Consider the following 18,043-nt stretch of genomic DNA (forward strand, 5'->3'; position numbering starts at 1 on the left):
TGGTGGGCTGGACTATTTTTTTTGGGGGGGGGATGAACCAATTCCTATGCCCCACAAATAGCCCAGGCCAGATTGAGAATATGATTGGGCTGCATCTGGCCCATGGGCCTTAGGTTGCCTACCCCTGGCTTAGTGGTACAGCATCTACTTTGCACGCAGACGGTCCATTTCAATCCCTGGCATCGCCAGGTAGTGCTGGGGAAGATTCACAGCAACAGGGGCAGCATTCTTACCTTCTCACTTCCAGCCTGCTGGCTCCAGCACTAGATTTGGCAGTTAAACTGCCTTCAGATTCCCTCCTACCCACATCAGGATTGCAGCCTTAGAGGAGACTTTAAATGTACAGGGTGGAAGAGAGGATGAATTAGAGATCCCTGCACTATCTGTCACCGTAGCTAATGAATGGGGTAAGAAATAGGCTAGAAAATGATACAATTCTCTTTTCTACAAGAAAACAAATCTGGGAAAGAGCCAAAAAACCCCACCTTAAACAGGCTAAGAAGTCTGTTCCTCCAGTGTTGAATTAAGAACTGAGCTATAAAGAATTGGCTTAATAAAATAAAAGACTGCTTTATGAGAAATAAAAGTGCTACTATATATAATCTATTGGATAAAGAACAGGATGGTAGGATTTATTATGGCATAATTCGGACTTTGTAACATATCAAGTAGCATTAGTTTCTCATTAATCGCCATCTTTTCAAAAGATGAAAAATGGAAAAGGCTTTAACAGGGGCAAATCCAAAATGCTGCATTTAGCTACTTGACAATAAAGGAAATGTGACAGACAATTTCAAATAGTATATTTTAATGCAAGTTCCAAGGGCTATAGTACAGTTTTACATATGATTATCCCTCTTTGCATGGCATCAAGCAGCCAAGAAATCCAAAGCTTACGAGCCTACCACCCAGTAAATTTATTTTTCCCACAGTCCCATAAACCCAGCAGTTTGATTTAATCACATTTATTATGCTTTGGAGACGCCCAAACACTTTTTCTTTCATTATCACGTTTTCCCATCACAAGCCACAGGCTTCTGTGCAAGCTTCTCTGCCCTCCACTTCAGGCAGCCACCTGCATCTCCACCATGTGGATTAATGGGGTTTCCCACTATGCTGCATCAACTATACTGTTCCCCCTCTGTCTCCCCCTTTTCTGTTGCCAATGACAATCTTCAGCACTACTTGTATGAGTATGTAAACATAAACATCAGTTCATGTTCTCTCCACAGCGCAGATATGCATGCCTCCCCCTCTAAATACTACCAAAGCTTTCTTTGCTGAACAGACTGTACAAATTTATCCAATGTGCTCCAATTCTGTCATTGCCCTTCTTCCCAACCCCCTGCAAAGCTAAGGTATCCCATGTAGAGAAACCATGTTGTGTTTTGCAGACCATATACCAGTTTGGGGGGAAGAAATCTAACATACATTTTCCAATATTCCATGGGGGGAAATGACCTTGTTTTGCTTGCAGCAAAGAGGTAGCATTTCACATTTTGTGAGAGAGGGTGCTCAAATGCAGCTTCTTATGATTTATCATGGGCCCTTAGTTCTTCTAAAAAGAATGTCACATTTATTGTTCACAGAATCACACCACACCATTATGCATTTATCTCTTAGGCATCCAGTGAGGTAGTGGCATTTTGGTGTACTCAGTAAGTCTATGTGGTATCTCTAACTTGCGTACAGTTGAACTAGAAAGAGATATGGCATGATGATAAGGCACACACAAGATTTACAGATATAACAGAAAAGAATTTACTGGCTCAGGCTGCAGATGATCCCCTCCGAATCAAGGAAGTCCAATGTTCTTGTTCATCTGACCTCTGTAAAAGAGAACAGTTGCGTTCCCGATCCACACATTTGCAATTCAATTTCAAAGTGTAATGTGGCTATTCTGAATGGAAAAGGGTGTCCATGTCAGAATCTGTATAACTGCAATGCAAAGAGGAACCAGACAGATCATGTAGAACATGGCATCGTGGAGACCTAGAAACAAACTGGAAGAGAAGTAAGGTTTTTTTAAAAAAATGTTCAGTTTTTTCCAGCAATCACTACAAAACAAAACTCATTGCAGTATATATTTATCAGAGTTCTGTTCCAGCGCTTCAACAAGATCATGCTTAATTCAAATTAGGAAATCATCTATCCCCATTTGTATACATAAATTAAGTGGAATACCAATACTATATAAAATTTAACTTGTTTTATCTGATTATGAGAAATCAGTGGTGTTGAATGCGAATTTATTGAACAATGCCATTTAGACCCTATTTTACAGAAGCATTTTACCATTTTGTTTATATGCTGGGGTACCCAGAAGGGGCCTGAAAACTAGCACGTGTTGTGAACGGTCTTGTTCATTTTAACAATATTTCAGGCAGGCTGTATGGTATTCTGGACATCTAAGGCTGATGCAACTATATTTAGGGCTACTTCAGCAAAGCGGTTTACAAAAAAAAGAGAAAAAGATACTACTTTCTCTATAACCCAATTTGCACTACAGTGGTACCTCAGGTTAAGTATTTACCGTATTTTTTGCTCCATAACACTCACTTTTTTCCTCCTAGAAAGTAGGAGGAACTCCTCTGTGCGTGTTATGGAGCGAATGCCTACGGATGGCGGGGGGATCTGCTGCAGTCATGAGCAGAGGATCCATGGTTCCCCTTCCTTCCCTCCTCCGTGGCTCGCTTTGCTCGCTTTGAAACAGCAAAGCGGGAGAAGAGCCGCTGAATGGGGAGAAGAGAGGGACAGAGAGCCTGGTTACAAAGCACGGATCCACATGGATCCTCAGGATTTTTGCACTGGGTCACCCCAAATTCACCATCAGATCACATAGCATGTCCATGGCTACAGCTTGCACCAAAAAAATCACGCACCCACTGTTGCCTGGGGCCGCAAAAACGTGGTTACAAAGCATGGATCCACATGGATCCTCAGGATTTTTGCATTGGGCTACCCCAAACTCACCGTCAGATCACATGTCTGTGGCCACAGCATGAACCACAAAAATCATACATCCACTGTTTCGTTTAGAATATTTTTTTTCTTGTTTTCCTCCTCTAAAAACTATGTGCGTGTTATGGTCGGGTGTGTGTTATAGAGCGAAAAATACGGTAATTCGTTCCGGAGGTCCGTACTTAACCTGAAGCACCACTTTAGCTAATGGGGCCTCCGGCTGCCACCAGAGCATGATTTCTGTTCTCATCCTGAAGCAAAGTTCTTAACCTGAAGCACTATTTCTTGGTTAGCGGAGTGTGTAACCTGAAGCATATGTAACCCGAGGTACCACTGTATATGTTAAATGAGGGTTTAAATAAACCTTAGTTAACAAACCATGCCTTAGCTGTACATCTGAACCCAGCAGTGTCTGAACTATAGTCTGTTCAGATAGTTTGTTTGTTGGCTTATTGCCTTAATTATGGCTTAGTGTTACCTGAAGACATGGGCACATACTTAATTATAGTTTAAGCATAATGTGTTTTGTCATCACCCACCAAGCAACAGAGACACTAGACAAGCTGCTCTGAGTATTCAGCTGCTCTCACTGGTGCATTTCCTGAAGCTGCTGCTGCTGCTGCACATTTTGTCTGGTAACAGGATCCTTTTCGTTTCCCAACTCTACCCTGTACCCCCTTCATAGCAGCAGTCTGAACTGGAGAGTTGAACACTTAAAAGCAATTTCTTTAAACTATTGCTGTGCAGATGTTTTGACTGCAGGATGATTAACTGTTATTGGTTGGTAAATGAATGAATGATAAATTTGGTCAGCTTTTATATATAAAAAATTAATCTGGATTTTAAAAAAGAAAAATAACAACAAATCCAAAGTTACATAAATAAACAGGACTTAGGTTTCCAAGGGGGGTTGTGTTACTCAGTCGGCATCTATTCATTACCTTCAATAAATCTTGTCAACTTTTCAAGGAAAATCACAGGCAGCAAATATTAATTCTTTAAAAAGTTTTGGAGATGGAAAAGGTTTGCATTTTAACACACCGAAATGTTTTTAAGGACTGTTTTTATGGGAGTATGAATGAAATGCTGTTTTGAAACAGAGCAGGTGTTGAGTGAGAGGGGCTTCAAAATGAGCTTCTGTTCCTGACAGTGACTAGAACTTGCAAATGAAAATATTTAAGTGTACATTAGTAAAAGCAAGTTTTTCAAACCTCCTATGAGAGATAGGGAAGTAGCAATAAGGTGGCTCCAACACAGGTTCTGATTACTAATCTAAAAGCATAAATGTACAGTAAACAGTGGTTGTCAGTTGTGAATATAAAAACAGCTGTTACAAAATTGTTTTTTACAAGCTGCAAAGCTATACAGACATTTTTTTTTTCTGGGGAAGGGAGGAAAGTGGTTCCTTGAGGACTGCTGCAGAAGATCAGCACAAAGATTACCACACCTGACCAATGGAAAGTGACATGGTGAGGAAATGCCAGCAGTTGCCACAAAGGCTTGAAGGGTGTCCGATGGAGAGACAGTTGTGGGCTGGAACTAGGTGGGATGGAGGATGACAACACAAACCAGTTACTTTGATAGTCTGCAGAATGTTCTTTGGTTTAAGGGTGGTTTGTTCAATAAACCATGGTTTAAGAACAGTTTTGCGTGTCATGCGAACTGGACCTATGTGATCTGTCAGGTATGTTCATCCCGTTGCTGCAAACACAGGAAACACTGTTGCTATACTCAAATGAAGATCTAACCAAGTACAGACTAGACCAGGAACCTTCGGCCCTCCAGATGTTTTGGACTACAATTCCCATCATCCCTGACAACTGGTCCTGTTAGCTAGGGATCATGGGAGTTGTAGGCCAAAACATCTGGAGGGCCGCAGGTTGGGGATGCCTGGACTAGACTGATTGCAGGACAAACCTGCAAACTTTCATGTTCAAAAAGCACAAGTGAAAATTGCAATGCACTTAAGAGAAATTCTTTGTGAATACAGTAAAACAAAAATTATCTTCAACCATTGCAACTTTCCAGATAACATGTTTCAGAACACAAATTCGCAACAATTTAATTTCAGAATAAAAAAAGCTGTAATAGCCAAATAGACCAAAGGGTTCATCAGATTAAGACATCACCATGGCAATTAATTGTCTCTTACTTACCTTGGGTCAAGGTGAACAACCTTCCCATTCAGATTTGCATAACCAAATTGATTTAGTATGGTAACCACAAGCATAGGGGCTAAAGACTGGGCTGGTTTTGTAAACAAGGCATTTGTTCCAAAAACCATGGAGGAAAGTGGTAATCTGAAATGTTAAGCAATAATTTTAATAGACTGCAAGTGATTATTTAAATTGCAAATTGAATACTTCAGCAGAAAGTTATAGTCAAACACAGTCAAGCATTATATATGCTGGAATGTACCACTATTAGGATTATACTCAATTCTTCTAAATAGTAATACTAAGAATCTGTCAACTTCAGCTTTCCTCAGTTTCTCATTTTCCAATCTTAAACTCCATTTTCTATACTTCAACTGCACCTTTTTTTGTTTAAAAGTCCTTATGAAAATCCATCAACTAATATATGTATTTTTGTATGCAATTTATAGGGATAATTTAATAAATTGGGGAAAATCAGGCTCCAAACTGCTCAACTCAAGGTCACTGACAAATTGGTATGGGGGGGGGGGAGTGTAAAGCACTCCATACACTGAAAAGTGTTATGGAATGTATCAACAATAATTCTATGTAGTGTAATGAGCATGCTGAGTTGAGACTTTCCAATAATAACTGAAAAACAATTTAACATTTATTATCTACAATGAAAGTTTGCATATCATAAAAAGTAAACAAACCATGCTTACCTCCGTTTATGTTTCTTTAAATCTGCATCAACAATATCGGCCAAAGGCAAATTAAACAGACTGAAAGAAGCTTGAACAATGACCCTAAATAAATAAATAAATAAATAAATAGATAGAGAGAGAAGTGGCTTAGATTTGAATTGCCTTGGACAAAGAAAAGTTAAATTTGGATATTTTTAGTACCATAAAATATTTCTATAGTGAATTACTACATAAATACATTAATAAAACAGCAAAGTTGAAAATAGGATATGAGGACCCAGAAGAATAAGGATTCTAGAAATTAATGATTAAGTTCCACTTCTGTTGAAAACTTAATCTTGGCTTTCCTCCCAAAGATCTCACTGTTAACTTGTCTCATTTTTCTAATAACACCTAGAAGATTTTGGGGGGATTAAGCAGCATATAAATCATTTAAATAAATAAGTAAATAAAATAATACATTCCAGATTTGAGAAACTAGAATAAGTGGTTCCCAATAGTCTCCAATTTAGGACAATTGCCATTACTTATAAAAAATGTAATTAATTCCAAATCATCTGTGACCCCATCTGCCTTAAAGAATCCCCAAAGAACTACCAGTCATTTTCCTGATTAATGACATTACTGCTTGTACAGACAGTGACCATTTTTGGAGTTATGCACGCTCCAGCAACGCACATTGGGGCTAGGAATGAAACCCTCCACATGCACCTAACGTAAGAGGACCTCTGCAACGAGACCTAGTGTTGGTGCCTCCATGACCCACACTACTTGAGGACCTTGGCTCCTTTAATACGTTTTTACCTTCCCCAGTGCTCAGGCACTACCATTTTATAACTCCACAATGCTATGGTAGAATAGTGTGGGAATTAAAACAGTGGTGCTAGTTCCTATGGCTGACATGGTTGGTGTGTAGGGGAAGAAGGCTTGTCCTGGGCCCAGAACAGCACAGATGTGAGCAAGCCACCGCTATTGATTCCATCCATAATACATGGAGATCCTACTGAGGGTATCTTGCTTTCCCCTCTCCTCTACCCCCCACCCCTGGGCCACATGTGAAGTAGATCTCCCTGAATCCCAGTCAAAATTGTCATGCTCTTAAAACTAAAGTTACTTACATGTTTGCTGTAAGATAAATAGCCAATACGTAGTAGTGTTCTGGACCTACAAGAAGCATGATAACGGCAGCTATTGCTTCCAAGTAGAAGGAAATTAAGACCACTTTATAGTAACCAAATTTCTTCAACAAAGCTTGACTGATTAGCACAAGGCACTGAAATATAACAGAAATATTAAGCTACATTAATACAGTACTAAAACCCTGCCAAAAATATGGTAAATTATTTCTAACCAGAAAGAAAGAACTACAGGATACCCTGACCATCCCATCCTTCAAAAAAGGCAACATCAGCATTACATCACCAACATTTGAACATATGCCTTATAATAGCCAATCTCATTTGGATATCTATTTGGACAAATGACTGTCCAAAGGACTGGTGGGTTTTTAAATTGTTAATGGGAGCCGACGCTGTTCCTTTCTTGTTGTTCTATTTGCATTCTGAAAATAGCAATAAAAATAAAGTGGCATTTTAGATCGAGCAATATATATAGTGGTGCCCCGCAAGACGAATGCCTCGCAAGACAGAAAACCCGCTAGACGAAAGGGTTTTCTGTTTTGGAGGTGCTTCGCAAAACGAATTTGCTATGGGCTTGCTTCGCAAGACGAAAATGTATTGCGATTCCTGGGGTGTTTTTTTCGCTCCTCACCCCCTTTTTCTAAGGCACTAAGCTGCTAATAGCCTTTTAGCAACTAATCCTTTAAGCCTTTAATAGCCGCTAATAGCCGCTAATGGGCTTGCTTCGCAAGACAAAAAAACCGCTAGACGAAGAGACTCACGGAACGGATTCTTTTCGTCTTGCGAGGCACCACTGTACATATATATATACACACATACACATACACACATATACTGTTGCATTGTCTGGATTTTAATAATTATAAATCCACATCAAAATGTCCACTTGCAAATACATAGCTATTGTACTAGCTAAACAGCTCATTCGTGTATCCAGTGTAACATGCTAAGGGCCCATCTATGCGCCTCAGCTTAATGTGGCTCATGAACCCCTTGTGTCTCTTAATTCCTCCTCATCCATGTGGTGTTCTCCTCCAACTACTGCTGTCCCACACTTTATCCTCCCTTCCCTATGAAATAGAAGCAGCTCTCCTATTCACATTTTCAAAATACAGTGGCACCTCTGGATGCAAACAGGATCCGTTTCGGAGCCCTGTTCACATCCTGAGCAGAACGCAACCCCCGTCTGCAGGTCGCGATTCGCTGCTTCTGCGCATGACATCATTTTGAGTGTCTGCGCATGCGCGAGTGGTGAAATCCGGAAGTAACCCGTTTCGTTACTTCCAGGTCGCCGTGGGACGCAACCTGAAAATATTTAACCTGAAACTACTTTAACCTGAGGTATGACTGTATAGGGAATCTCCGAATTTAGTGAGGGGAAAATGTGGAAGAAAAGAACAAAGGAAAAAACAGTACTAATGAATAGGAAAAAATGACAAGAAATCAGTAAGTAAAATATGTTGCCCTCCACCCTGAATAGTAAAGAGGCCATTTGTTATTAAATTCCCCTGCCCTTGAGAGGCCAGCCTTATCATTTGAGAACTACTGCTCCAGGTTCAACACCATAGATTTACCTGGCTTTCAGAAAATGTGATCCCTCACAATTTTTCATCCCATACTTGTTCTTAGAGGTTTTTACCCAACTTTTTTTTTTTTACAAAAGTACCAAAAAGCAAACACACACATACACACACTGAAGAGCCAGCTTCCCCTTTAGTCAAACCGTATGTGCATCAGTTGAATTCCTTTGGGAGAAATCAGTAGCACCAAAGGTTAGTTTTGCAGTATAAAGGTTTTCTGCAAGGTAATGCATAATTATTCTTGGCAATCAGTGTAAGCAAATAAATCTGCTGAGAACCAGCATATTTTCGTCTTAAGAGAAAAGAACAAAAGGTTTCTCTGCCTACCTGAGGACAAATAAAACCTGCCCCATACATGATACTTCTGATAGATGATGATAGAACGTCCTTAGGGATGAGGTTATCTGCAAAGATCATCATGAAATTGTTGCAGAAGGCCAAGTGGAAGACTTGAAAGAAGTTCATGGTCACAAAAAGCAAAAAGTTTTTCTGAGTCATGATCTGTTTTGTCAACAAAATCACAGAGGACCAAGAGAGAGAGCTCTCAGCATTTTCCTCAAATTCCTCCATTAGAGTTTCTTTTTGTTCATACTGAGTGGTGCTATACATTCCAGTGTAGCACATGCAAGCAGTGGCGACTGCTCCTACCAGAACAGCAAATGCTTGAAAATAGGTGAAGTTCTCCATGTTATCTGAAATTAAGCCACAGAAAAGGATGCTGGTGGAGCCAACCAAGGTTGCCACTTGATTATACTTAATAAGCTGGAGCCTATTTTCGTGTCTAGTTGAAATTTCTGCAAAGAGGGCACACTGTGCTAGCAAGACGAACGTAAGCAGGCCATCGAAAGCGCACAAAGCAACGATAAGATGAAGTCCGCTAAGCCAGTCACCTTCTTCATATTGTTTCCAAGGAAACCAAGGAAGAAGAAAGGCCAAAGCATACAAGGGAGCTCCATACAAAATGGAAAACTGACGCCTGGAGCAGCATGGCACTTTGGAGTTGTCTTGAATATAGCCAAAGAGAGGGTCGTTAATGGCATTCCAGATCATAAAAACAACCTGAGTAAAATAATAAAAAAAAGTACACCAGTTTATTTATTTGCACCACTTTTCATGGCTCAGCAGATATCACATAGCAGCTTGTACAACTGAAAACATATCGTATCAATAAAAATATAACATGGATTATAAAATGGAAAATGTTTAAAATCAGTAAATGAATGACAAATCAACACTAGTAACGGAAAGAAAACGCGATTGGAACGGGGGCGATTTAAAACTCAGGAGAAAATGTTGCACTCATTCTATTTGTCTCTTAACCTTCATCCAAGAAGCTTGGATATCCCTCACTCCTTTTGCCTTTACTACAAGCCTAACTTAGGTTAAGAGATAACGGCCAGTCCAAGATCACCCAATGAGCTTTATTCTTGAGTTGAGTAGAGATGGGAAACTTGGGCTTAGGGATGCCTAAGAAAATAATTTTCTAGTGTCTGTGCTGATGGCAGCTGCCAAAGAGAACTTCCACAAAAATCAGGCTGTGTGTGTGGGTGTGTACCATCCTGTTTGCTGCATTTGCACCTATAATTAAAAACACTGATTCTAAACACTAATAATAATAATAATAATATATTTATACCCCACCTTTTTCCTTGACATGGACTCAAGGTGGCTTATTGACGAGAACCTGCTCATCATCAATACATTTTCCTACAGCTTATGGATAAAAATAAGAACTAAAAACATAGAAAAATAACTGTCAATACACCTATACAGACACAGTGTTAGAAACTAAGATATGAAAGCTAGGAGCTGAATGGCACCTTAAACCTAGGTTATGGGCACTGCAATGGAGTGTCTAGGCAAACTTTTTTAGTAACAAGAATGCAAAGCTGAAAATGAATGAACTGCAGCTAAAATCTTAAATTCATTTTTCACATGGTCTAGTCCTCATCTTAATACTGGGGGGGGGGGGAGCAAGCCGCATTTCCCCTGCCCACCCCCCTTATAGTCTTATGAGAGAGTCCCTTCTGCAGTCTTCAGAGTGGCTGGAAGTTGGAAGGCAGAATAAAGGTCCTCCTTTCCTTCCAGCAGTGGCAGTTTTAATCTGAACTCTTGGGCGCAGTACTGTGCCTAGAGCTCAGAAACTGCTCACATTAATGAAATTCCGTTGCAAAACATGCCTGGAATAATGGGAGTTTCAAATGCTGCACAGAGAGACATCCCCACGCACCCACTGTACAATTAAGTACAATAAAAACAGCATAGCACCAGCCCTTTCATTAAAAGCAGTCAGTACACAAAAACATGTTGGAACAGGAAAGAGAGAGCTAGTCTAACGTCTCTAGGGAGGGAGTTTTAAAGTCTGGGAGAAGCCACCAAGAAGGCCCTCTCCCATGTCCCTAATTTACATTGAAATACATTATGAATAAAGTATTGGAAATAGGAAAAGTACCAGAAACTTGGAAAGGGGCCTATATCACCTTGATACCTAAACATGACAAACCCTTAAAAAAATCACCCGATTTCATTACTAAACTGCAATTATAAAATGTTTGCAGCAGTATTGGCCAACAGGCTTAAAAAAATTATGAGCGATCTAATACATGAGGACCAAGGAGTCTTTCTTCCTGGCAGACGGTTAAAAGACAATGTTAGAAATATAATTAACATAATAGAATACTTAGAAGTCCGTAACGAAAAACAGGCAGCATTGATATTCTTAGATACGGAGAAAGCGTTTGACAACATGACTTGGCTATTTATGAAAAGCGTTTTGAGGGAAGTGGACCTGGAGAAAACCTTCCTAAAGGCCATAGAAGCAATATATACTGAACAACGTGCAAATATTATTGTAAATAATACAACACCTGAGGGGTGTGTAGGGTTATGAAAGGAAGCATACAAGGATGCCTGTTGTCTCCGTTACTGTTTATTTTGATTTTGAAGGTATTCACATACAATATAAGGAATAATGACAAAATAAAGGGCATAAGAGCGAGCCAACAAAATTACAAGTTAAAAGCATATGTTGATGGGTCTTTTCTTGACACTGGAAAACCCACTGGAAAATATACCAGTGGTACATGAGGAAATACAGTGGTACCTCGGGTTACATATGCTTCAGGTTACAGACTCCGCTAACCCAGAAATATTACCTCAGGTTAAGAACTTTGCTTCAGGATGAGAACAGAAATCGTGTTCTGGCAGTGTGGCAGCAGCAGGAGGCCCCATTAGCTAAAGTGGTGCTTCAGGTTAAGAACAGTTTCAGGTTAAGAACGGACCTCCGGAACGAATTAAGTACTTAACCCGAGGTACCACTGTACAATGAAAATATTTGTATGTATCTTTCAAAGGTACATATATAACAATATAAAAATACAATTACCATATTTATTGCTCTATAAGACACACCAGACCATAAGATGCACCTCGGTTTTGGAGGAAGAAAACAAGAAAAAAATATTCTGAATCCCAGAAGCCAGAACAGCAAGAGGGATCACTGCGCAGCGAAAGCAGTGATCCCCCTTGCTGCTCTGGCTTCTGGGATAGCTGCGCAGCCTGCATTCGCTCCATAGACGCACACACATTTCCCCTTACTTTTTAGGAGGGAAAAAGTGAGTTTTATAGAGCAAAAAATACAGTACCTAAAACAGCAGCATTAAATAAAATTCCAACTAAAATTTATAATTTATTAACCACATTCCTCACATGTCGCAAGGCAATGTCAGTAATAGTTTATTTTTTATATTTTTTTATCATAAACATATGTACAAGGTGTTATGTATTCAGTGATCTGTGTTGGCCTGAGCTTGAGTTTTGGACTAAGGATTATGAGCTCCCGTGTTCAGATTCAATACATGATATCCAATCACAGAACATTTCAGGATCCACCGGTTGCACTGAGCCTCAACCCAGCTGTAGTACCAATCCGCATGAAGGCTTGGCAGGTGCCATTCGCCCTGAAGCCCAAGATCGATGCAGAGCTGGATCACCTCATTGAACAAGTTCTGTACACTTGATGGGAGACCCCAATTGTCATTCCCCTTAAGTGCACCCTCAACAAGGCATATCAACAATTCTCGGCTGACGAGGCCACCTCTGAGGCCCACACCACTGAATACATAACACAAACTAACACATAACCATACAAACAGTAATGAATTACAGTAGTGTCCTTGATTTCTTTTAGGAAAGCCATAAAACTTTTATTTTCCAACCAGCTTTTCATTTAGTCGAATTAGGATAGCTAGTATCCTGAGCTGGCAATGAGGGAGCAGACAGTGGTGTTTTACATGGTTTAATCTGCTGCTGGTTTGTTTTTATTGATTAAAATAACGTATTCATTTCAATTGTGCTGGTAATTACCATATTTTTCGCCCTATAGGACGCACTTTTTCCCCTCCAAAAATGAAGGGGAAATGTGTGTGCATCCTATGGGGCAAATGCAGGCTTTCGCTGAAGCCTGGAGAGCGAGAGGCGTCGGTGTGCACTGATCCCTCCTGCTCTCCAGGCTTCAGGAAGCTATCCGCAAGCCTCGCATGCCCGGCAGGAAGTCCTGCCGGGCGCGCAAGGCTTCGGGCAGATGTCCGCAAGCCTCGCGCACCCGGCGGGAGGTCCCGCCAGGCGCGCAAGGCTTGGGGCGGCAGCCTGCAGCCCGAAGCAGGGGGCGAGGTGCGGAGCCCGCCCCCTGCTTCGGGCAGATGTCCGCAAGCCTCGTGCGCCCAGCAGGAGGTCCCGCCGGGCATGCAAGGCTTGGGGCGGCAGCCTGTTCTGGGGGCTGGGGTCGGGGGAAGCTCAGGCTTCCCCCGCGCCAGCCACCACGCCTGGGGGGGAAATAAATTTTTTTTCCTTTATTCCCCCCCCCCAAAAAAACTAGGTGCGTCCTATGGGGCGGTGCGTCCTATGGGGCAAAAAATACAGTATTAATGGTTTGTTTTGCTGTGACTTTTTTTACTGCATGCTGCCTTGGGAGGACTTGAAAAGCAGTATAGAAATTGCTTACATTAAATAAAAGACAATGCTAATTCTGTATTCAAAATAATGACCTGGGAAACACCCAAAAACAACAGAAAAACTAATGTTGGCATTGACTGTACCTGTGCTTGATGGAATGCTGATTCAGATATCTTGTATTTGTTTAAAAAGAGTTTAACATAATAAAAATTAAAGATGCTGTTCATCATCCCAGCACCTAAAGTCGTCATTGAGTATGCCAGGGCATTTGGATGAATTCTTGAAAAAAACTTCATTTTTCCACAGTGGTATTTTTCTTCCCCTAGGAGGTAAATAATAATATGATAAAACAGTTACAGGCTGTTACAGTTCCAGTTTTTGCCTTCGGATGTGTTATACTGTATAGATTTTTGTAGTTTCATTCCAATGAAAAGTTGGATAATTTTGTGGCATTTGCATATCTGTGCAATTTTTGTAGGACTGTGAGGAGGAAAACAGCAAACAACAAAATCACAATACTGGAAGCAACACTATAGTATATGGCACATGACTGGACACTTTATTATAGGAAACAGAAAGGCAAATTGCAGATTATCTAAAACATTTACATAGAACAACAGAATTTTAGAGTTGGAAATCAGCTTGCAGAGCATATACCTCAAGCCTGCTGCTCATGTTAAATGACTTGAAAAGGGAATTAGACAAATCCATAGCAGGTAAGCCTATGGGTAACTACAGGCGATGTGCAATTCCATTGTCCCTATGTAAATACTAGTGCTGGGAATCCCAAGTGGGGAGAGTACTGCTGTATTCAAGTCCCCTTTGGAAGCTTCCCAGAGACATTTGGCTGGCCACTGTGAGAACAAGATGCTGGACGAAATGGGCCTTTGGTCTGATCCAGCAAGGCTCTTTTGTTCAGTTTAAAACTATAGCGTCACAAATGGCTCTGCTTCAGGGATAGAGGACCCAAGGAGCTCCAGATGATAGAGAACAACTCTCATTATCCTTGACCATGGTCCTGCCAGCTAAAGCAATTGGGAGTAGTCAAACAACTTGTGGAGAGTCTATCCCTGTTCTGCTGCTGAATAGTTGCACCTAATAAACTGAAACACTTTTGTGCGATCTGCTGCTGTATGGAAGAGAGTTTTCCATTTTTATTTGCAAATTTAACTGTGAGCATTACCACATTTCCAATGCAGCTTTAAGAGGGAAGTCACTGTTAAATATGATTCATATTTTGAGTCTATTAACCACAATTTTGTAAAAAATAAGAAATACCCTTTAGGAATAATTCTGTCATGAGATGGATATGTATATGCCTGCACACAAGGAGTGAGCAGAAGGAAGGTACAAGGCAAAATTAAAGTGATGGAATATATACATAGTATTTTTTTAAATCTTAAGCTTTACATTTATTTGGTTTTTTGCAGTTGCCAGAATTTGAATATTTTGAAAGTTACAAAGATGAACACTCCAAATCTAGTAAAAAAAACTTTTTTTATTTTTCCTGGTTAATATCTGTAAATGCAAAATGCCTTCCATGGATTAAGATTAATATTGTCAGAGGACATAAATCTATGTGTGATTAGTGGCTTCGCATGATCCACAAGAGGGCAACATTTTCTCATCTATTTATCCTTGTATCACACTGTGATAAATATTTTGCCCTCACAGCTTCCACTTTACAATTGACAAGAACAGGATCAAACCCTTCTATCCCATATCTGTGTAGTTAAATGCTTTCTGGTGGTAGTCTCTTCAGTAATGTCTCCCAGTAAAAAAATAATAATCATGGAAGGTGAAACTAAAAGGGGAACGCCTCTCCCTCTCTCTCACACCACCTATCTGGGGCAGTGGGTGGGGGAGAAGATGGAGTAACAATGTATCTTTTTTTAGGATACTGTAACAAAAACTGGGATACTGAATCCACCTGAACCATAAAACAAACTGTTAGAAACGCTTGAATAGAATGGTGAAACAGCAATCTAAAAACAGTTAATCGGATGGCAAAGGTGACCTTTATCAATATTTAGCTCCAACAGATGAAGTAGACATATAATGACATTGATTAAAGTAAATTGATTCCTCCATTTAAACAGATGCCTGAGTTAAGCATGAATGGCATTATAATCAACACAAGGAACAGTGATCACTAGTCAGGTTTTCTCTGTAACCTCCATTATACTCAAACTCTGTTGATGATGCCACAGTATGTATTGTATAAAACTAGGGCTTGTATAAAAAGTATGAATAGCAGAAGCCTCCAACGTCACTGGAAAGATGAAGGAACTCTACTTAAAGCTATTTACATATGGCAGAAAAGTCCCGAATACTTCAAATAATTTCATCAGGAAAAAGCAATTTCAATATAAAAACTGAAGAATGCAATTATTTGAAGGTGACCTCTAATCCAGTAAAAGCTTATGATTCAAACACATTCTCCAGTTTTTGAAATGCCAAATTTTTGTTGCTTTTTCTGCTGTAAGGAGGCGTGGCTGCCCCTTCTCAGAATAAAAAGGTTGCCGTTAACCTTTAAATACAGGGGCGGCGGGAGCTGTGGCCCTTCAGAAACTGTTGGGACTCCAGCTCCTCTATCAGCCCCAACCAGCACAGCCAATGGTCAGGAATTATGGGAACTGTAATCAAACAACACCTGAAGGTACAAAGGTTGCCCATTAATAGCTGCATACAAGAGGAAAGCTTGACAGGTGCAGCTTGTCCTGCTGTGATTCCCTGTTCTACTCAATTATCAAAGATACAGGAGGCCCCTCTCCTCTTCTCCTTTAATATGGCTACCCTGATTCACAAGCTGTCTCTAACAAAAGGGACAGTTGTTTTATGAATCTTGCAGTACCTTAAAACTTAACATTTATTGTAGCAGCAGTGAACATAAGAACTGCTGCGTCAGGCCAGGATCCTGTTTCTCACAGTGGCCCACCAGACGCCTGTGGGAAGACGTAGTCGCTTCACTGTTCCAATACCCATCCTAAAGAGACTCCATTTTCTCCATTTGGAGAACTGTTCACTATTGCCAACTCTTTACTTTCTGTAACTTAAAATCTATTTGTGATCTACAAGTGGGACTTGACAGTCCATTTCAAAAAGCAATTGCAGTAATTGTATTGTTACACACCTCCCCAATCTGCAAGCTGTGTGATATCCCAAGGGTTCCAGGGTCTGGAAATGAAGAAAAGCAGGGACTGTGGTGTCTTTATGATATATGGTTTATTTATACGTATATACAACCTGAGCCTGAAATGGAGGGCTCCCAGCATTACACTCCAAGAGGTTATGGCTTCTCCCATAGCCACAACAGCCTAGGATTAAAAAAGACACCAGCCAAGGCTCGCCCTTTCTCCATCTTGCCACACTTTACAGACTGCAACTATTCTGTCTCAGCTAACTATCTCGGAGTTCTGGGTGTGGCTCTGCCTGTTTGCTGGCTGGCCCAGAGTCTTGTCTCTCTTACATTTCTAATGGCTGTTGCCTTTCCTTTGTCTTTAACTAATTTCCCAGGTGGTTTCCTGACCTGGAAGCTGGTTTGGCCTGTATTTTAATATTGCTAACTCCAGTGTCTGTCAGCCTTTTTAACACTCCAAGCACTGATTAAGTTCTAACACCTATCAAACTCAGGAATTTAGGAGAACCAGGCACCCACAATTCAAAACAGCATTATCTGGCTACTTCAACGAAAGCAATCTATTTTGTATTTCTATCATAAGGCTGTTTGTTTCTGAAAATACAACACTCTTGTTTTTCTTCCATTTCTGAAGCTCCAGTGCTGAGTTGCTTTAAAACTTCTATGAACATTTTTAAACAGAGCTCCTCTGGCCTTGTTTTTAAGCTGCTGTTTTGTTAACAGGCTTTGAGAATTTTGTTGTGTGAGCCACCTTGTGACGACTAGGCCCTAAATGTATTTATTTAAATCTTAATTTACGAGGGAGTAAAGCCCTACTGGGACTTACTTCCGACTAAACAGGTACAAGAGGACACCACATATCCTCCTCAAACATTTTATAATGCAATTTTAGTAAGGTCCTCTCCAAAAATATAATATGTGACGAGGTTGTTGGGGGTTTTTTTGGGGGGGGGGCGTTGCAAGGCTTATTTCCTCAACGGTATTTGATAAGAGAGCCCTACTCCGGAGCCCGACCAAAGGCGTCCATTTCCCCCACAGCTCTGAAAACCACACGAAATCCTTACCCGACGGTAAGCCGCACCGTGGTGCACGCGGTCTACTCGCAGGTAAGGGTGCACAGCATCGCCCCCCCCCCTCAAGCACACCGCGCGCGGACCCCGCCTGCCTGTCCTCCCTAGCAACCCGCTTCGCGCGCGCCTCGTAGCAACCACCCCAACCCGACCCTCCTCCCCCCTCCGACCCGCGTATACTAACCAAGCCTTCGCGTTTGGGCCGCTCAGAAATACTCGGAGGGCGGGTCTTCGCCTTCGAGCCTGGCCCCTCCCTTTCCACCCCATTGGCCAAACCGAGAGCGGCCCGCACGCGATAAGCCAGAGGAGCCGCGGACGCCGGCCGGCCATTGGCTCTTCTCAGGGTGGGCTCCGGCTGA

At 41.0% G+C, this 18,043-nt stretch overlaps 1 protein-coding gene and 1 long non-coding RNA gene across 3 annotated transcripts in view; one reads left to right on the forward strand and one right to left on the reverse strand.

Moving 5' to 3' along the window:
- The window catches only part of LOC310664579, a 182,905-nt gene that overhangs the window by 113,864 nt on the left and 50,998 nt on the right, over positions 1-18,043 (forward strand). The gene's annotated exons all lie outside the window — the stretch shown is intronic.
- Positions 792-18,003, reverse strand: LOC310664441 (transmembrane protein 180-like). 2 transcript variants are annotated; one of them, XM_083413631.1, is made up of 7 exons: positions 17,869-18,003; positions 13,619-13,797; positions 8,850-9,581; positions 6,922-7,076; positions 5,822-5,905; positions 5,118-5,261; positions 792-2,003 (listed from the first exon to the last, which is right to left on the reverse strand). In XM_083413631.1, exons 2-7 carry the CDS (start codon positions 13,769-13,771, stop codon positions 1,880-1,882), a joined length of 1,392 nt encoding a protein of 463 aa, XP_083269757.1. In that variant the 5' UTR covers positions 13,772-13,797; positions 17,869-18,003; the 3' UTR covers positions 792-1,879. The 2 variants fall into 2 exon arrangements, with proteins under 2 accessions (XP_083269757.1, XP_083269758.1); XM_083413632.1 differs by having other exon boundaries at positions 17,679-17,869.

Source organism: Podarcis tiliguerta (genome assembly GCF_965153285.1).
Source record: "Podarcis tiliguerta genome assembly, chromosome: 14".
NCBI classification, from domain to species: Eukaryota; Metazoa; Chordata; class Lepidosauria; order Squamata; family Lacertidae; genus Podarcis; species Podarcis tiliguerta.